This window comes from Lonchura striata, chromosome 1A, assembly GCF_050655825.1.
Source record: "Lonchura striata isolate lonStrDom1 chromosome 1A, ASM5065582v1, whole genome shotgun sequence".
Classification (NCBI taxonomy): Eukaryota; Metazoa; Chordata; class Aves; order Passeriformes; family Estrildidae; genus Lonchura; species Lonchura striata.
Window position 1 is genome coordinate 27,979,679 of NC_140741.1, and position 20,228 is coordinate 27,999,906.

The 20,228-nt window shown below is 50.8% G+C and overlaps 2 protein-coding genes across 6 annotated transcripts in view; one reads left to right on the top strand and one right to left on the bottom strand.

The window, feature by feature from the left end:
* SGSM3 (small G protein signaling modulator 3) overlaps nt 1–5,533 on the top strand; it is a 28,969-nt gene extending 23,436 nt beyond the window's left edge. For all 3 annotated transcript variants that reach the window (XM_021552808.4, XM_021552811.4, XM_085570400.1), the window contains 7 exons: nt 1,056–1,208; nt 1,306–1,376; nt 1,701–1,749; nt 1,970–2,055; nt 2,402–2,524; nt 3,909–3,969; nt 4,375–5,533. In XM_021552808.4, the coding sequence (XP_021408483.1) occupies nt 1,056–1,208; nt 1,306–1,376; nt 1,701–1,749; nt 1,970–2,055; nt 2,402–2,524; nt 3,909–3,969; nt 4,375–4,458 (627 nt within the window). In that variant the 3' untranslated portion in view covers nt 4,459–5,533. The remainder of the gene's footprint in view (nt 1–1,055; nt 1,209–1,305; nt 1,377–1,700; nt 1,750–1,969; nt 2,056–2,401; nt 2,525–3,908; nt 3,970–4,374) is intronic.
* A 783-nt stretch (nt 5,534–6,316) lies between these two features.
* The window catches only part of MRTFA (myocardin related transcription factor A), a 95,808-nt gene continuing 81,896 nt past the window's right edge, over nt 6,317–20,228 (bottom strand). For all 3 annotated transcript variants that reach the window (XM_085570396.1, XM_085570399.1, XM_085570397.1), the window contains 11 exons: nt 19,779–19,854; nt 18,967–19,128; nt 17,402–17,577; nt 16,786–16,941; nt 16,033–16,283; nt 15,506–15,677; nt 14,270–15,364; nt 12,906–13,070; nt 10,952–11,128; nt 10,506–10,566; nt 6,317–10,093 (listed from right to left, as the gene is read on the bottom strand). In XM_085570396.1, the coding sequence (XP_085426522.1) occupies nt 9,594–10,093; nt 10,506–10,566; nt 10,952–11,128; nt 12,906–13,070; nt 14,270–15,364; nt 15,506–15,677; nt 16,033–16,283; nt 16,786–16,941; nt 17,402–17,577; nt 18,967–19,128; nt 19,779–19,854 (2,991 nt within the window). In that variant the 3' untranslated portion in view covers nt 6,317–9,593. The remainder of the gene's footprint in view (nt 10,094–10,505; nt 10,567–10,951; nt 11,129–12,905; nt 13,071–14,269; nt 15,365–15,505; nt 15,678–16,032; nt 16,284–16,785; nt 16,942–17,401; nt 17,578–18,966; nt 19,129–19,778; nt 19,855–20,228) is intronic.

Consider the following 20,228-nt stretch of genomic DNA (forward strand, 5'->3'; position numbering starts at 1 on the left):
AGCCTACCTTCCTAAGCCTGTTTGCTCAACTTCTTCATGCTGACCAAATGGAGAATGAGGGCCCCAGAGGGCTGCCGAGGCATCTGTGTGGGATGCCTGGGGTTGCAAGGACCCTAGAGATGAGGAAACAGGGCAATGATTCTATCTGCTCCCAGCTGCCTGTGTTCTTTTACTCCTTTGAGGCTGTACCTATGGATCCTGCTCATGCTTTGTGGCCATGACAGTAAATTTTTCCCAAGCAGCTGTGCCCAAGGGGACAATCCATCTTAGTTCCTCTTACAGCTGGCAGTGATGGGATGGCGCTTATCTATAGCAGATACTTCAATATGTGCTCAAGATTTGGGTAGTGTGTATGAGACAAACATTAGCAGCTTTTGACCTCAGCAGTTTTCAGGGGAAATGGAGAAGGTCCAGTTCTCTTTCTTCTCAGCATCTGGGGAGTGAGGAAGAGCTCAAAGGCTGACCCAAGGCCCCCTAGAGAAGCCCCCAGAGAGATGTCAGTATTCACATATTGCTTCCTTCCCCCTCTCTCGGGCTGGCTCCTTAGATGCAGATCACCTCTCTGTGCACAGAAATGTCCTGCATGCTGAGTGTTTCTCCTCCTAACTGTGGAAACAGAGAGGATCCCACTTACAGATGTTAGCAGAGTGTCATTGTGATACCTCAAAGTGATGTACCCCCTGACCTGGAAATTCCTATTTACTTCTGTTTGTCTTGACTTTTAGCAGCTTACAGAGTCCCAGAGATCTTCAGTGCAAGTCCCTCTCCACACCTTAGCTCAGTCATCATCACACCATCACATTCCTGTGTGCTGAATGCTGCCAGGATGGTGCTGGGGTCACTTGTGTGGTCTTCTGGGCCACCTAAACACAAAGATCCCAGGAGATCCCCTGCAGTAGCACAGAACATGGGGCCTTATGCAAGAGCATGACAGGTAGAGGAGGGAAGGGGTTCTGTTAGGCACCTGGGAGTGGAATTGGTCTGTGCAGAGGTGTGGGTGAGTGGACCACCTCCACCTCTCTGCCCCCTGAGAGCTGGCTCTTCCTGTTCCTCAGTACTCCATCGCTGGAGATGACTCTGTCACAGAGGGAGTGACAGACTTGGTGCGAGGGACACTCTGTCCAGCCTTGAAGTCCATATTTGAACATGGATTGAAGAAGCCATCTCTGTTGGGGGGGGCCTGCCACCCTTGGCTGTTCATTGAAGAGGTGAGATGTCCCAGTTCCCTTCATGGGGTAGTGTTGTCAGAGGGCTGAGGTGACTGGCTGTAGGGCAGGTGTGCTGAGTGTCCCTCTGCTCCTCCAGGCTGCAAGCCGGGAAGTGGAACGGGACTTTGACTCGGTGTATTCTCGCCTTGTTCTCTGCAAGACTTACAGGTCTGTGCCCTGCTCCTCCGTGCTCATCAGATTGATTCTGCTCTGCAAGCAGCAAGACTTGGCAAGACTCATGGCCTGCCCCATGCTCCTGTGGGTGTCATGTCAGCAGGCTGCTGTGCCTGTGCTGATCTGGGGCTAGCAGTGGCTCTTGTCCCTTCCCCTGGGCCCCTGTGTTTGATTCTGGGTCTGTATTTGGCTCTCATGGCTGGAGGGGCACCTCTGGGCTCAGCAGTAGCACGAGAGCTGTTGGGGTAGGAAGCAGGAAAGGCCTGCATGTGCTCAGGGTGACTGGAGCTAGCTGGGCCTCTGCTGTGATCTTTACAGGCTTGATGAAGATGGCAAAGTCCTCACTCCAGAGGAGCTGCTTTACCGGGTGAGTGCTACCCCAAGCCCAGCCAGAGCCCAGCTCCTACTCTGGGGACGTTTCCTGTGGAGATTGTTGGAGGGAGATGCTCCAGAGTCTCCCAGACATTCCCTTAGCCCCTCTTGTGCTAGCAGGGGGCACTGGGGGGGCGGGAGCTCCAGGGAGGGCAGCGTTCAGCTGCATTGCTGAAGTGGCTGCCCAGCAGTAACCACACCTTCCCTCCCTACAGGCAGTTCAGGCTGTAAACATGACACACGATGCTGCACATGCACAGATGGATGTGAAGCTTCGTTCTCTCATCTGTGTCGGACTCAAGTGAGTCATCTGGCCCTGGTACCCTCAGCATTTTGGCTACAAAGAGGTTGGGAAGGGGCAGAATGGGCTTAAGGGTAGCAGTGGTTTCACTCTTAGGCCACTGTTTTTCCCCCCTCTCACTGCAACCACTGGGAGAGTTCCTTGTGTGTTGTGCTAGCCTGATTCCTAGCTGGAAGAAGGAGCTCCTGTTGTATGGGGTGGCTCACACAAGTTTATGGGGTTATCCTGTTCCCAATGGGGACAGGGCTGTGGATGAGGGTCAGGGCTTGAAAACAGACTACCCCAGAGGGACAGGGTTTCTTTCCTGGCTGCATCTGAGTAACAAGCCTATACCCCATTGTTGCAGTGAACAGGTGCTGCATTTGTGGCTGGAGGTGCTGTGCTCAAGCCTGCAGACTGTGGAGAAGTGGTTCCATCCCTGGTCATTCCTGCGCAGTCCTGGCTGGGTGCAGATCAAATGTGAGCTGAGGTGAGTGTCCCAATGGCATGTCCCTGTGCCAGTGTCTGGAATAGATTTCCTCTTCTGAAGGAGGTGGCTGGGTTTGGGCCCTCTCCAGTGAGTTGCAGCATGGGCTGCCCAGACATCTCAGCCATAGAGATTTCCTGCTCTGTGCTGAGACAGCAGGAAATCTCTGGACAGTTTATTTGTGAGGCACTGTGCCTGCCTGATCCAAGAGCAGAGTTTGGCTTCTGGGGTCCTGTTGTGACAAGCAGGCAGTCTTTGCCTGCCAGCAGCCTCCTGCTGTAAACCTATTCTGATGGAGAGTCTGCCTTTTCAACCCCACTGCTTCTCCATGTCCTTTGCTAGGTACTCTGAGTCCAAGCAGGAAGCAGGGACTGTGCTAGGGAGACAGTTGGACAGTCATTAGCTGGGAAGGAGCCCATCACCCACTGATTTCCCTCACCCTGGTTAGGTGAGGGAGTGGTGTCAGGGGCTGAAAGCAGCTTTAGTGCCTGAGCTTGCACAAGGCAGACACTTGGAGCTCAGGGCACACTCCCTGGGGCTCCAGGCATCCATGCTTCTGACCCTCCTGCACTCTGAAAAGCCAGGTGAAATCCCAGGAGCTGGAAGGCACATCCCCTGCCATCGCCTGCTCCAGCCTGGTTCCCGCTGTGGTTCAGTGGAAGCTGGCTTTTGTGTGCACCACCCACTTGCCTTAGGTCCCAGTGAGAGCATCTGTAGCCAGAGCAGGCCTGTGTGTGCACACTGCAGGGTGTTGTGTTCTCAGCCTGCTGCTGATTGGGAGAGGGTTTCTGCCACCTCTGGGCTGCCGTGTCCCACAGCATGGGGGCAGTACCAGTTGGGCATAACCAAAGGACCAAGGGGGACTGGTTAATGTCTTACATCCTACTTCTCCCAGCCAGCAAGGGAGCTCCCCGTGCTAGCCCCCTAGAGCACTTCTGCTGGAGGACACTTCTCTTACTCTGGGGAGAGGGAGGGTGTTGCAGAACTCTGAGGTGCTGCAGGAAGGGGTCTGCTTTCTGGAGAGGAACCTGCCATCTGCCATTGCAACCCTCAGCCAGGCGTTATCTGCAACCCGGGGCTGCCCGTGCCTCCCTGTACTGCTGTACTAGGCTCTGTAGGGGCTGCACTTGAGTCACATCTTCAAGCTCCTTCTTCCAGCCTGGGCCTGGGAGGATGTGAAGCCCAGCGAGGAGGAGAAACAGGGAATGAGTGACTGCCGCTGTCTTTTCAACACCATCAAACAAGGAATTTCATCCTTGTAAGCTTAGTGGCATGCCAGGATAAGCTGGGGAGGCAGTGTATTTGTGTGCCTGGGGCAGCAGTTGTGGGGTGGGAGTGTGGTCTGGGAGATCTGTTTTAACGTTGCTCTCTTCTGGCTTTGTATCAGGGTCCTCGGCAAATTTGCTTTCAGCCTCTCTCAGGACTGGGAGCTACCAATAAAGAGGGAGGTGAGTAGGTGGCATCTCTCATTCTCTCACTGAACCAGGGGCTTCACTTAACTCCCTCTGTCTCCCAGCTTTGTGCTACAGTCCATTCTCTGCCTTCTCTGGAGCCAGCTCCAGAGGCTGTGGATGGGGCTGCTTTCCTTGCCAGGGCAGGCTGTGCAGCTGGAGCTGTGGGGCAGTGGTGGCAGAGGGGTCTGCCTGCCCTGCCCACGTGGGGCAGAGGGAAGTGACAGGCTCCCTCTTTTCCCCCGTGCTTTCCAAACCCTGTGCCAGCTGTGCAAAGGTGGGAAGTGCAGGAAGCTGCTCTGTCTGGGTGCCAGAGCCTTGGCATGCTCAGACTGCCTGCAGACACAGCCTCTCCTTTTCTGGGTGTGGTGCACTGACCCGGGTCTCTGTGTCATCCTGCAGGAGAAGGAGAAGAAGCCACTGAAGGAAGGGGTGCAGGACATGCTTGTGAAGCACCATCTCTTCAGCTGGGATATAGATGGGTGACCCCCCACCCCGCCCCATCCTGGGGGATCTTCTCGATGGCCACAGTCTTCTCCTCCACCCCCTCATGTCTCACCCCCTGCCCCCAACCCCACCCAGTTGTATCTGTGACAAAATCCCCCCTGGGGGCTGCCAAACCACCTGGGACAGATGGAGCAGTGCTGAGACACTGAGCTACAGACCCGAGGGGGCTGATAGTCGAGGGTGATGCTGCAAAGGTACAAGTGTGTTCTGGCTACAAAAAGCAAGTGCCCCCTCCCAGTTTTCCACATTCTGCCACCCCCATTTTCTGCTTTCCTCAGCCCTGCCTCCCCACCAGTGCCCAGGGGAGCAGCCTGGCTGGAGCCATTGTGCCCTGCCCCATGTGAGCATGTCTGTGGCTGGAGCTGTGGGGAAGAGCTTTGATCCATGAGAGCCACTGACAGTTTGCACTGCAGTTGCATGTGGAATTGTGCTGGTGAGAGACTCACTGCTGTACAGGAGCAGGGAGAGCACATCCCCTCGGTGCCAGCCAAGGGCTCCCCTCTGATGGGGGACATGTCGACAAGTTCCTTTGACCTGGAGCTGAGAAAGGGGAACTGGCATCAGTTTCATCCCACCTCACTGGCACTGGTGTGGGGTGTTGACAGGAGTTGCCCAAATTTACCAGCCTGTTACCACTGTAACAGCCTTAGGGGGATGGTCATTGTATACTTTGGGAGCAGACAAAAACCACCTCTCCTCTAAATAAGAGTGTTTCATGCTGTCATTTTAATCTCTAGATTATTTTTACTGTTAACCAAAAAGCTGTAAATTTACTCCAGGAACATGTGTATTTTGGCACTGTTGTAGCTCAGGACAAGGTTTAGGTTGGAGCTGGCTCAGGGAGACTAACTCGTCCTCCTTGCTCTGCGATGGCAACGGGGACGTGGGTCAGGAGTGGAGAATTGCTGCTTTTTGGTGGTGGCTCTGGATATGGAGTCTGTGACTTTCTAATGAAAGCACTTGTCTGTGAGCACAAACTACTGATGGGATGACACTAGATTCTTACTTTCCTTTATTTGGTAGATTTGTAAATAAAAACTGCGCCTTGGGAGAACGCCGGGCTTTATCTTTTTTTGACAGGGCCAGGACTTGGTTTAATTTTTCCTTTCTTGCCTTTGGCAATTGTGATACCGTTTCTGTGCTGGCACCGAGGGAGCTCCTTTCATTGGAGAAGCCCACAAGGTCACGTAGCAGCCAGGGCAGAGCCAGTTCTGCTGCCACCAGCCCTAAGAGCAGGTCCACAGCAGAGCCCCAGAAAAGCCAGAAAATACTGGAAACTATGGGTTGTAGGGACACTGCAGGGGGAGGACCCTTAGGGGAAAGGGAGAGGGGCTAGCAGAAAGCAGGGCTGGGTGGTGGGGACAGCAGTGTTTTCTGTACAAGAAGTGTGTCTGGAAAAAGAAGGTGTAAGCTGAGCTGTGAATTGGGACAGTAACAGGGCACTGGGAGAACTTGGGAGAACTGTGTTTAGAAGTCAAGTCTTGTGGGAGGATGGAAGTTACAGCGTATGTTCTGATTAGAACGTGAGTGTCTTCAGTGAAGGTAATTCCTTTGTAATGTGGCTGTGGAAGGGGTAATGTCAACTCACTACCTGTAGTCCTGACCAGACTGCTGGGCTGGGGGAGACTAATAGCTGTCCCTGGTAAAACCTGCTTCTGGTTGCAGCTTAGGTAATTTCCATACACTGAGGGAATCTCCCTGCAGCTGAGCCACCACCACTTAAGCTGCTTTTTTCAGGTTTGAGAAAGACACAGAGGGATCACCCACCCTTAGCTGGAAAAGGCAGAATGGCCCCAAGTCCTCCCACCAACATAGCAGAGAAGTTTTTGAGAACATGGCTGTTTGGAATTTTTTTAATAAAATGGACTTTTTTTCTTCAAATATTTGTAACTGAAAAAATAATTCAATTTAAAGATCCATTCTCTCCCCCATTAACTTGTCACTTTTATCCTTTTCCAGTTGAATACTCGCTCTGGATCTGATGCCCCCCAACACCATCCAACTCTGATGGTGCTGATCACTCCTCGCCATTGGCTGCATAGTGGAAGGGAGAGTGCGTGCTAGTCAAATACACATTACAAACAAGTAGTGGTTACAGCAGAAAGATTCAGGATTACATTCAAGGTAGAGGCAGAACATCAGACTTTGTTTTTCCCAATGGGTGCAAAAATGTATGTCCAGGGGAATACCTCTTCCAACAAAGAACTATTGAACTATTATTCAAAGAAATAATAGTAAGAAAGCAGAGAACTGGGCAAGCCTGCTCTGGGCACTGTTTGGGGAGAAGACTTTCTAACATTTCTGGGCCTGAGGCACCACCTTACCTTCTGCCTACACACACAGGGTTAGTGCTCACCTGGCAGAAGCCCCTTGTGCACAGGGGCTCCCACAGGTCAGCCAGGCTCCTCAGGACATGAGGCTCATGGTTCTTTATCATCTGGGCTCCTTGAAGCTCTTCAGCCAATGCAAGTATGTTGGGCAAAGTCAGGGTCACTAAATTCCTACAGTTTCACACCTGATGCTGGATGGGTGAAGGTGAAAGGGAGCAGCTGTGGAATCAGCCTTCCACCAGCAATCTCTGGGAAGGGCTACACTGCTATTAGGCATTGGCATCTCTCTGCCAATCACTGGAGTACCTGGTCCAGGCAAGGAAGCAGGGCTGGGTCAGGCCAGGACTGCAGCTGGAGTGCTCCTACCTTCCTCTAGGAGCTCATTGCACTTTATTGATAATTTCCTCCTTTATTTAATAGAATTGTAATTATTTGTACCAAAGAAATCACACAGCTGGTTTTTGTGGAGGCTTCTGCAACTATGGGCTAGAAGAACCTGATTTTGCTTGAGTTTGACAAACAGGAAGCCTCACTTTTTCCCCCTAGCATCTCGGAGGTCCTCCCACACTTTCCTCCTTAGAAACTCCTTGCCTCTTGCCCCCACAGCTGGGCAGCTGCCCTGGCAGAGCTGGTGAAAGCTTTGTAAGGTGATTGCTAAGTATTCACTGCTCCCAGTGAGCATCTGGGCTGCACCAGGAGAGAATTCAGGGAAGGCTCAGGAGGATAAAAGGGAGTGCCCACTAGACTCTTTCATTCTGATTTTTAGGATGTGACACTGTAGCTTGAGGAATACAAAGTCTGTGGGGAAGGGGGGTGGTATCCTCCCCAGCCCGGACACTGAGGGAGGCACATAAGAGGCTCCAACTTGCTTACAGCTCAGGGCCAGAGGAGAGAGGAGGGGAAAAGAAAGGAAGCTGCCAGCAGGCTTCCCTTGCAAGTGATTAAGAAAGTGGCTCCCCATGCAGTTAACAAGCAAAGGGCTCAGGAAAGCAGGAGTATCTCAGCTGCAAACAGGCATGACCCTACCCTGCTGCCAGTTCAGTGGCTGAGGGAGAGCATATTGTGCAGGGCTGGCATTCACCTGCCTCACCATGGACCAGAGGTACCAGCACCCCTGTGTCACAGCTACCCCTCCCCAGCAGGAAGCTCTGCAGCACAGCATAGGGGAAAGGTGGGGACAGCATCCTCAGGGAGATAAACTGAGAAGGATGGCAGCTGATCCTTTCATTGCCTGAGCAGCTCAGTACCTCAGTCTGCATGACTTCAGAAGCCACAGTTTCCCCCACGTCACTCAGCGTGAGCATCCTAGACCCAGCTCAGGGCCAAAGCAGGGACAGCCTTGTGGCAAGGTGGCCACATCCCTGTAAGCCATGTCACTCCTGCTCAGTGTGGCTGTGAAATTCTAAAGTAACAGGAGTAACAGCACAAGAGCGAGCCACAGGCCTGGTGTTCTACCACAGAGCCCTGATCAAGGAATAGCATTGTCATGGCTCTGAGGTCCTCGGGGCTTGTCAACCCACTCATTGGTCTGCAGTTCCCCCAAGGCACCAGCCTGGGCCCCTACAGGGACACAGGGCACCAGCTCAAAGTAAGCAGCCATTTACTTTTACCTTGTGGGACTGGAGGGAGGGAAGAGCAGAGGTCAGCTGCCCAAAACTTGCTTTCAGGCTCCTCCCCAGAAAGGGGCCCTCACAGTCACTGAGCCAAGACCTGTGCCACACAACACCACTCATGCAGTCCCACTTCCCCTTCCTTGCCTATGGGGTCCAACATCCATCCCCAGCTGCTGCTTTCCACTGGGGCACGTGCTACAGTGAAGCATCCAACACAGCGAAGGCAGGAGACAGATTGCACATGGCCCTCAATGATATGTTACTGATTGCCAGCTGTGCCCCTCACCTGCTCCACAGGACATGCAGGCACTTTTGTGTCCCTGCCCAAGCTGACTGCCCTGCTCACCTGGGGATGTCACAAGTGCCATGGGAGCTGGGGGCAATGGGCTGTGCCTGACAGCAGTTTTAACATATAAGGACCTGATTTTAGCACCTTAAAAAACTGTTTTGCAGCCCAAAGCAAGTGAAGCTAGCAGGCAGGCCGGCAGGCCTCTGCCAAGCTCAGCAATATTTGGGAAACCAGCTTAGACATTACCAGGTTAATGGGGAGTCCTGGTTCCCTTTGGCTACATTTAGAGAAGGTGCCTGTTCTGCCCAACTCTTTCCAGCCCTGTGGCAGATCAGACCCTCCCCTGACAGATGGCAGGTGGTGCAGAGGGCAGCTGCTCTGGGCCCCAGGCAGCCCTCCTGCCTTTGTGTCCTGCTCCAGAGGTAGAATCCCCTCCCACAACCGTTAAGACCGACTGTGCTGGGGCAGCACAACCCCCTTTATCCGCCAGTCCCAGGACAGCGCAGAGTGCTGCTTCTGGAAACAGCTCAGGCCCAGTTGTGCTCTGTCCCACGTGAGGGAACAACGTGCTGCCATTGCTCCTGCCTGGAGGAACAGGGGCTGTTGGCTCTGTTCTCACCCTGGCTGGGCCAGACTGTGTGGAGTGGGCAGGAGGCCACCAGCCCCACAACTCCTCCTGTCCTCCTGCCTCTTGTTCCCCCCAGCAGCCATTCTCCCTGCCCTGGCCTGGCTCACTGCCAGCTTCACGCAGGAAGGATACTGTTAGGGGAGGAGTACAAATACTAGGAGCTCTTTTTTTCTTTTTTTTTTTGGTTGACTGGCCTCTTCCCTCTGCATGCCTTTCCCTCCCACACCCATTCCCTTCAGTCTCTGCTCACAGAATTACAAGCAAGAATCCCAGTGCAGCTGCAGATCATGTCCATCAAGAAAGTCTGTGGAAAAGAGGCTGGGAGCCGTGGTGTTCAGGGGAGCCAGGCTCATGACAGAACCCCCTGGCAGCTCCAGCCAGTCCATGCTGTCCAAGTTAGCCTCAGCCAGATCCAGGGCTATGCCCCCAGACGGCTCGTGAGCAAAGTGCAATTCCGAGGTGTCCATAGGTGAAGGCGGGTGGTCCAGGATGGCCGAGCTGCTCAGCATCTCACTGTGGAGGTCATCAATGAGGGACAGGGGCTCTGGCCCGTCGTGGCCTGCTGTCAGCAGCGGGAGGCCGGTGCTGCTCTCCAGGAAGTCCTCCAGCCGCCCTGCGAGCACCGGCTGCCCCAGGGACACTGGCACCGCCAGCTCAGAGGAGTGGTGGCTGCTGGGTGGTGAGGAACAGGCTGGGGCCACAGGTGGTTCTTTCCCAGCTGGAGACGACTGATCCTTGAAGTCAGCAGAAATCTCTGTAGAGGGAACAAACAGGTAAAGTCTGGCTGAGCACCAGAAGGATCCCTCCCTCCCACCAGGGCCACAGACACCCCCCAGACTAAGCCATCACTGACCACCAGCTGGGATGAGGAAACATCCTGTGCTTGTCTCACTATGAGGAGTTTTCAGCCCACCTCCACAAAATCCCATCTCTGTCCAGTATCTCAGAAGCGATGTGCCTGAATCTGATGCAGCAGAGCCATCAAGAATCACAGAATCATATTAAGGCCTGACTGACATCTCCCTCCGTGCTTTAATGACTATTGCCATTGCTAAAGGCAGTGGAAGGGACACCGGAGAAAAGAGTGAGGTCATGACAGATTCTCCCCTCAGTGCTCTGCAATCCCCAGACTCAGACCCAGGGAAATGCTGGCTTTATCTCCTTACCTCCACTTTCAATGAGGATATCAAACAGGTCATCCATCTGCTGGCTGGAACAGCCATTCTCCTGTGAAGAGCAAATGCAGGATTAGCTTCCTATTTACCAGAGGAACTTCCACCTCCAGCAGCACCCTTGGCTGCTGGCTCTCCCTTGCCCCAGGGACAGGGCTGTTTTCTAGCAAAAAATGAGCATACCATGACATGGCACAGAGTCCTCTGTAACTCAGGCTGTTACCGGCTGGGAAAGTATGGTCAGCAACAGCAATTAATTGTTTGGGATTTTTCACCTGTGATTTAGGGCCCGCCCCAAACCCTCCAGAGGAAATTCAATGAGAAAGGTGCGGTTGTGTCTTCATTCCCTATCACTGGCCCACATGAAGAAACTAAGTTGATTAACAGTGGCAATTTTTCATCTGCTCTCCAAGGAAACCAGGGAGAATAACTGTTCTCACCTGGGCCTTTGGCTGTTGCTTCACGGCCTCTTCATAGCCTGGTGGTGGTTCTTTCATTGGGACTGAGGGAACTGGAAGAGGAGGTGGAGGAGTTCCAAAAAGCGGTGTGTGCTGTTGCTGCTCCAGGTCCATCTGGGAAGGGGAAGGGGCAGCAGGAGAGCCAGGCTGTGATGAGGACTGTTTAAAATGAAGGCAGAAGAGGGAATGAATGCGAATCAGGGAAAAGTCTACATCGACTCCTGTCTCACAGCTGCTTTGAGACCATTACCTCTCTGTGAGCACTTCACAGCAGGCTGCACTGCTCAACCCACAGCAGCCTGCCTCCTTCCCTGGACTCTGCACTATGCCCTGACTACAGGGGAAGAAGACAAATTTCCCCTCGACTCACAGCTGGAAATCTTTAGCTGATTTTTCCAATGCTAAAGCAGCCACGCCACAAACCACCTCTTCACTTCTCCTGGAAGGGGAGAGCCTCATCTATCCAAGCGGGGGATTCCTGCAGCACTTTGGAGGGAAAGGGCATTTCCCTTGTGTGTTCAGCCTACTCTCTGCAATACATCCAGGGCCTGTCTTCTATCCACCTCCCTCTACAGTGCCTGCTTTGGAGTCACAAGCCAGCTTCACTTAGCAGCATGTTTCACAGCCTGCTGGTGGGCGGAGAGCACCAGAGCACTCAGCAGCACCAGAGCTCCATAGGAAACCCCAAGTGTTGCAGGAAGTCGTGCTCATGACTCAGCTTTACCAGATGAATCAGCACATAACTGCCCATAAGGGCAAGGATCGGGCCTTTCTCTCTACAGCAGCTTTGCATGACCCACACAGAAACTTCCTCCCCTAGAGCAGTGAACCCTGGGCAGCAGCTGAATGCCACTTCCAACACGTGTACACATGAATGCCTTTGCCCCTCCTATTTTCCCTGGAAAGCTGCTCACAGGTAGAGGAGTGACCCCAGACCAGCTCTGCTGGGATCCACTCTTCCTGAGAAGGACTGGAAACCATGGCACAGGCCACTGGGATGTGCTGGCAGGGTACCTTTTTTGACACACTAGGTGGGCTGGTTTTATCAGAAGTACCCATTTTCAGCAACTGCTTATGGAAACCATCGGGGAAGAAAGGCTGCAGGTTTGGAGGTGCTGAGAAAGACAACTTGGTGTAAGCCAGCTGCCCTGTGACCACCTGCAGACCTGGCTTCTGACCTCATAGAGAGGCAAAAGGATTGGAAGAGTCAGTACAGACACCTCTGCAGCACAAAGGCTAAGGAACTCCAAGGAAAGAGGTGCATTTATTTACCGTCTCCACTTTCTCCAAGGTCTCAAAGCAAACCAAGGCACTGACCCTTTGCAAAGTAGATTTCTCACTCTAAATATACTAGAAATTACTTCCGTCTTCATACCCTTTCCAAGAACTGACTCAGAAATTATCCTCCAAGCTCTAAAATCTTCATATTTTTTCTGTATTTTATCTTAATTACAGTTTAGAGAGGCTAAGGAGGCTAGAAAGCATTGAAATGTACAGTATAGCCTCTACAGCCAGCATGTGGAGAGGCCTAAAGGCAGAGGTGCTCTCTTTCCTGAAGCAGTATAGCACTTCAGAAAGCACTGATTAACTGGCATGCTCAGGGCAGGGGAACAGAAATGACAGCATGCTCAGCAATACCAGAGACTACAAGGTCACAGCCTTTTTACCCCTCTGAGCTCACATGCCACTTCAGAAGCAGCCACACTGCCCACACCACCCTCTCTCCATGCAGCAGCCACCTCTTCTGTTCAGCAGCAGTCCCTTCAAGAACCTGAAACACCCCTGTGAATCAAGGCTGCCCACTCCAGCCCCTCGTTTTCAATCCACAAACAACACCCACTGGAATGTGGTACGTTTGTACCCACTGCCTGTGGGTAAAAATGCTGGCAGCAAGCAAAGAAAACCAAGGGAGGAAAGTGAGCAGGCAGTGAGCTACCTTAGATTGGTTTGGTCCTCTGGGCTGCTGCTGCTGCTGCATGGGCTGCTGCTGCTCCTGCTGCTGCTGCGTGGGCTGCTGCTGCTGCGTGGGCTGCTGAGGGGTGTTTGCAGGTACCTGACATGGCAGTTGGCTGGAAGTTTTAGCGGGTGATGATTGTACACTCTGGAAAGAAAAGAGGTATAATGTAACACAGCGTAAGAGGTTATTTCTCAGACATGTCATGGATAAAGGGCTTAGGTTTCTCACAGGATTTATAAGTTTGTTTTTTCCCCACTCTGTTCTTTATGAAATTCCATCCTTCTCTTTCCCCGAGCAGAGAAATCACACTGGATGTGATTGAGAGTCTGTGGGTCTCAGAGATGCACAAGAGTCCTAAGATAGGAGGCAGTACCAGCCTAAATCCCTGGGCTACCCATGACACACCTCAAGGACTGCCAGACCTGACAGAGGAGCTGTGCCCTTGCGAAACATCAGTGGAGCTCAGGTGAGATACTCTGGGGTTTCAAGGTTGACAGTGGATGCTGATGTTTAGACAGCTGCCAATATCTCACCTGCTATGCAGCAAACATAGCCTGCTCAGTGCCTGTCACTGATGGCAGACACTGCCACTTGCTCTGCAGAAAGTGCAAGAAACGTATCAGCAGAGAATGAAAATTATCTTTGATGTCATGGAAGGTGCTGAGGTTTGACTTATGCCATCAAACTTGGGCATATTTATCCCTTCCTGGAAGGAGCACTCGGAACACTTCTGTTAAGTGCTGAGCTCATGCCAGCAGGGGAATAGTAAATCATTTCTGATGAAAGACTCTGTTAACACTGAAATACTGACATGCATTAAAACAAAGAGCAGCCAAAACGCAAACGATCTGCTCCCAGGGTCTGATTTCACCTCTTGGTAGGTAAGATGACCCATCTATCACTCCAACTATGATCTCTGCAGTTAAGGACAAGAGGTGAAATACACTCTGCTCATTTTAATACCACAGGCATAGTTGTTCTTTTAAAAGCCAGTGAACTGTGGCAGCAAACCCTTGTAGTCCAAGCCCAAGTCCAAGTCCTGACAAAAGGCAGAACCATGTGTTTGGAAGAATGCTGAGCAGCCTGTGATGAACAGAGCCAATCGTGCATTGCTGTACACAGCTCATCATTGTCAAATTCCAGTCTTTTTGCCAAAGATCTGCTTACAGTGCTCTGTTTTACAAAGCCATGATCTACCAACCACTGCAGTGAGCAAATCGGCCCTTTCAGTATTTACTGCTCTGAATTTCCACCCTGTGAGGCCATCCTATGGTAACCTGAGTGGGATGAGGAGAGAGGAACCCAACTGCCTGCAGCAGTGTTGGAATCTGACCCTTGCCTACCTGCAAGGGTGGGCAGCTGCTCCCTGCCATCCCGTGGGGAGAGAGGCCCTGCCTCTCGGTGCTCTGCTTGGTCACGGTAAGGACAATGTGGGTCCCTGTGGAGTCAGTGATGAGGGTGGGGGGAGGGGTGCCCTTGATGAGGGTGCTCCCTTGCTGGCCAAGGAAAAGCCGCGGGCTGTGGGACTGGCACGGCGGCTCTGCCTCCTCCTGTTTCACCATCACGGCTTTCTTTGGCACTGGGCTTGGATTCGAAGTGTCCATTTGGCTAGCGGTTGGTGCAGGGCTGAATTGGTCTGTTTGGCCACTGGATTGCTTCACACACTGGCAACTCAGGAAACCATTTTCACTCTTGACCTGGGCACCAAACGCTCCTGGTTTGGAGGTGAGGGCTGTTCCTTCTCTCACGGCTGTTGGGGCTGGCTGTGACTGCTGAGAGCGCTTCTCCTGCTCCAGCTGTAGCCTAAGCATCTCTACCAGCTGCTGCTTCTGTTTCAGCATGCGGGTGAGTTCCTCAATCTGCTTGTCCTTCTCCTGCAGCATCTGGTCTTTGTCCCTAACTCCTGCATCTCTGCTGTTACCAGCACCACACCACTCTGATTTGGGTGCCACATTTATGCTGCAGGAGGCAGACTTGGAGCTTTCTTCCTTCACCAAGAACTGCACTGGAGATGTCTGCAAGGTGAGCTGGGTCAGAGGAGAAGTCACCATCTCTCCAAAGGTATCTCCAGTGCCCGAGTTTTCATCCCCTGTACTCATTTGTGAGCGCTCAGAAGGAGTTGGAGAAACAGGAGGAGTTGAGCCTGTGCTCCCAAACTTCATCACGCCGCCCCCAGTAACTGTGGCCACAACTACTTCTGCTGGTGCAATGCCAGTGGTGACCAGGGCTGGCCCTGTGCTCAGCCTGGCAGTTGGGAAGGCCACCACCACTTCAGCAGCTTTAGGGAGGACGGCTGCTGTGCTGGGCTTGGGAGTGGGGGCTGTTTGGCCGGCTGCACCGTTCTGCTCTTGGTAAGCTCGAAGACGCTCAATCAGGTCCGTCTTTGTGCCCGAGACAGGCAAGGCCCTCAACTTCAGTTCTTGCTTCAGCTCTGCTACCTGATAAGGGGGGGAAAAAGAGGGCAACATTAGGAGAACTTCTAACTGAACAACTATCAGTTAGATATCAGCAGCAACATCGTTCAGTACTGCCTACTGACAATGGCAGAAAGGGTCTGTTCAGCTTCACAGGACATTTACCTTCATCTCATCCAGGTTGGCAGGGAGAGGGCCAGGCTTGCCCACCGCAGCGTTACTGTTTTGTCTCATCAGCCCACTAGAACTAGAAGATACTGAAGATGTGCTGCTGACTGTAGCAGAGAGACTGCGTACAGCAGGAGCACTGGCACCACTCTGCTGCTCTCCTGAAGGCCTACAGGAAAAGAAAGAACACAGACATCAAAACCACAATGGAAAGACACCAGAGGCCCTCAGTGTCCACAAACATACACATTCAGAAACATCTGGGTCACTAGTGTTGCCCTAGACTCTAAAGCACACCAACACTCTTGACTATATCTATACCCCTGCTGTGCCAACCGACTCATTCCAGCTGTTTTTGTCTGATTCATCTCTCACTGGCTCTTTTTGAGGCCCTCTGGAACCTACAAGGCTGAGTGCGTCACACCTGTCACACCCAGTGGCCGCCCCTCACACCCAGAATACCATGTCTCTGGTAAGAGTGCTCGTAAGTGCTTGCTAAGAGACCTGCCACTGCGGACCCATACTTAGGTGGGGCTGGAAGGATGGTCTGATAGTTGTAGTGCTGCTGCTGCTGGTTGAGGATCTGAAGCTGGAGAAAGAGCTGCTGTTGCTGCAGTATTTTGGCATAGGATGAATCCATGGGAGGAGCTCCCTTGTCCTGCTTTTGGTCCGGGGGAATATACTGATGATACTTAAGCTTCTTGACTTTCGGCTTCAACTCCTTGGCTTTTTTACTGCGCTGAGACTTCTCACTAGCAGACTTGGGCTGGCTTTGCTATTTAGAAGAAAAGGAGGAAGCAAGTAAGAATGGAAACACTGATATAATGTAATACCCCATGTAAACCAGAATACACACTGGGATTTTAATTTTGAAATTCTCTAGTTTGTTCACCTCAGGGTCTTCCCATGTTTCTCTAACTGAGACATTATAGACACCGCACTGGCAGCAGCTTGTGCTGCACCATAATGCAGGTCACCTTTCCCAGCACACCACATCATTTGCTCATCCAGTGCAGACTCATTGATTTTAATTATAGATAACACTGTTTGTTTCAAAACGTTTTGCATTTAGCATCCATTTTGTAGACGATGAATACACCATGGAACAGAAAACCCCATTAAATATGTTACAATTAGTGTCATAGGAAGACATCAGTGAGAAATGTTTCCTTCCTTTGCATCTGTTATGCTAATACTTCCAACTCCAAACCTGCTTAAAAGTAACTTTCTTATCTTCCTTCAGACTACAACAATGAAGACATCAGCCAAAATAGTACCTTAATGAGTGTTGGTGGGGGCTTGGCAGCAGTAAGAGCCACTCCATTGGTAAGACTAGGGGGCAGAAGAGGTGGAGGTGGCAATGGTGGAGGTGGCTGCTCAGGTAGGAAAAGAGTTTCACTGGAGTCTGCGCTAATCTGCAACTGGGATGAACCCTGCAGGGACAGAAAAAGGCATAATGAATACACACACAAAGAGGGAAATAGTTTAACAGAGTGCAGGAAGTGTCCACTTGGAAGGAAGGAGCATGGACTTAAAATCTTTAATCAGATGCCTTTAACCCACTGCTTCAGTTGTCCCTGAGAAGCAGTACAACTTCTTAGGGCAGAAAAGGAATCAAAATCCAACACCTGTATCTCCCAGCATTTCCTGCTGGGATCAGTTGCACATAGGCTGTATCACCAAGCAATGGCTGCTCGCTTCCCCACAAAGCACCATCATGAGATTTTGTGAATAACCAGAGGAGGATGTCACTGACACCACACGGAGCTAAGACCCCTTGTGAAATCTCACAGACTATACCTCTTAGGGAAGCCTTAGTCTCACTTTTTAGGCTTCTCTGCCACAAATCAACATGAAGCTCCAGGGCACTGCAGGAGGCCTCCACATTCTCACCTGAGCTAGTGATGTACCAGTGGTGCTAGGGAGAGGCTCACAAATCCGGGAGTCCATCGGCGATGGGACAGACCCTTGGGACTCATGGCTGGCTGGCTGTTCTGGGGAGAGGGCATCACTGCTGTCCTCATCGAAGGAGGAATTGTCTGCAACCTTTGGGTAGTTCACTTGTCCAACTAAAAACACAAACATCAATCATGGTCTGTAAAGTGGAATAAGAAATTACTTGGCTTGACACTAGATGTTTCACAAAGACAATGATGGCATGGAGAGAGCTCTGCTTAAAGCACCAGCTAAAAATGAGAGAACAGAGTCCAAACTGGATCAAGTTTAAGAGTTTACATGTGAACTGGAGTGAATAATTTCCCTGGCTTGCTAGCCAGGCAAGACCAGTGCGTGTAAGTAGCGATACTCAGGTCTGCCCAAACCCAGCTCTGTGGCATGACTTATTTCCACCAAAGAAGACTGGACAGTACAAGGTTGAATCATGGCTTTTTTGGTGTTCATCCTGTGTGGTGGAAAGTAGAATCTCTTGGATTCTTCTGTCTTGGAAGACAGAACCCCAAACTGTCCACTAGTCTTACAAGCAATAAGGGCTGTGTACTAGTGATGGCCCTGGCAGCTATTAGCATTTCTGTCCATCTACATGCCCAGTAGATAAATTCACATGAGTTTACACTTGTAATGTACCAAAATTTTTTTAGACTACATTTTCTCAAATTAATCCTGCTAAGCAGAGAAATACTGTCATTTGCACCTCACCTAAAATCAAGAGGAATCCAGAAATGTATTTTGCTTTGTCAGAAGGAAGCCACATCTCTTATGCTTCAGTTCACAAGTTCACCCTTCCTCAACTACTTCTTGTTCAGTGAAACCAGGCTCTCTCACAACACTGTCCTCCTTTTTTATGGAAAGTATTCCATTTTACTCACAGTTGTGTCCCATTTGTCTTTACAGTAGCTGTGCATGTTTGAGGGGATGAATAACCACAGACACACAGACAGCTCAGTCTGGGGAGACAGGAAAGAGCACTGCTGAGGCAGCAGGAAGGCTATTCCTCAGCATTCCTTTCAGCCCTTGGAATGGCACTGGCATGATTTACATCTGTTCTGGTTTATTTTTAAAGGGGTTGAATCCTCTGAAGTTTTTGAGTTCACAGACATCTTTTGTTTCATCCCACCTGTTTATAGTCTGTCTCCCCTCCTGACCTAAGTCAGTGGGCTCTCCCTGATCAACATTGTTGACATGTCATACTGAGAGAGGGATTTTAAGGAGACAATCTAAGGAATACAATCTTCAACAGCCTTTCAAGTCTTTAGGGTATACAACTGCTTTCATATTAATCTGGAATGTCCACATTCCCTATAATTTAATGTCTCCATAGCATTATCTGGGCCAGAGGGAAATCTGCTTCTGTAAATACTTGGGCTGAAAGCCTGTGATTCTGGGCCAGGAAAATGAGACCAGCCATGAGATTGCACTCTCTTACACATGCAGGTGAATTGATAGGTAATCATAGCCACATGTGGGAAATGCCCTCCACAAAGATCCTCCTCTGACTTTACCAATAATAGCTTCCTTCAGGCTCGATTCTACAGGCAAGATGTTCTTCTCCACCAACTCCATGGGCCCTGGCCTCTGCGCTATCTTCTCATTGAGGTCATCTGCCAGTCTGGCTCTCTTCAGCTTCAGCTGCTTAGCCTGCAAGGAGGGTTCAGCTGAGGTCTCTGGGGGGAAGTAAATAAAATGGTATCAATCCAACAGTGGTCAACCCATGCCCTTCAGCAGTATTTTAATGCTATTCAGAAAGGTAACTGTAGATAACAATAGGTAACTGCACAGAAAAATAGTTGATAGATAAAAATAGGTAACTATGCACTGCAAATATATAACAGATGTTATGTCTGAGATAACTACAGTAGCCCTTTTGACAAATTCACTGTTCTCAAACTGATGTCACCCAATTCTTGTTCATCTTTTCCCCTGGTTGTGCCCCAAGTTTGGTGCTCAGCAGCAGCATAGCACTCTCTCTCTGAAGCTGAGGTTTGTTATTAATCAGATCAAATCTGCTTCAATCCCTCTTGGGCATTTTACAGTGTCTTTCCTTAGCAGAAGAGCAGTCCATGGTCATTCTATTTCATTGTTGTTCAGTTATACAGAACTGCACAATTTGAATTCACACAACAGATTTTTCTGAGAATAATCTCTGAGTACACAGACTTCAATCCCTCTCAAGAAATCATGCAACAGGCATGATCTTCTGCCCGTTCCCAAGTGGAAGGCAGCTTTGGAGGTCAGAGGCAAAACAGAAAGCTGTTAAAAAGGTAGTTACGATAAAGTTTATTGTTGATGCTTTCATGTTCAGCACTTGCCATACCTTCCAGAATGTGCATCCTAACCAGCTCTGATCTCTCGGGCCGGGACCGGATTTTGCGTTTCAGATAGTCCTCTGTCTGCAGCAAAAACAGACAAGCAAGAACCACTTTCAGCTGATCAGACACAGGAGGGAATCTCGAACAGCACAATGAAAAGAATCAACCATCTTCAGCTGTTACTGAGATCTAAATAAGCACAAAATGAAGAAGGGACCTATCTCCTGTCCCAGTGCAGCCAGAGAATGAGCTTAATCTAAAGATGACCTTCTATTGTAATCACCTCAGTCAATTGAGCAATGCTGTCCCACAGAACGGACACTGGGAAGGACTTACTCAGGAGCTGAAATCCTCTTTTCCCCGTGCATGCACCACCACTAACTTGTGTCAGGGAAACAACCATGGGATTTCTTTTTACGTGAAAGATAAATGCACTGATTCCACTGTTCACAGAA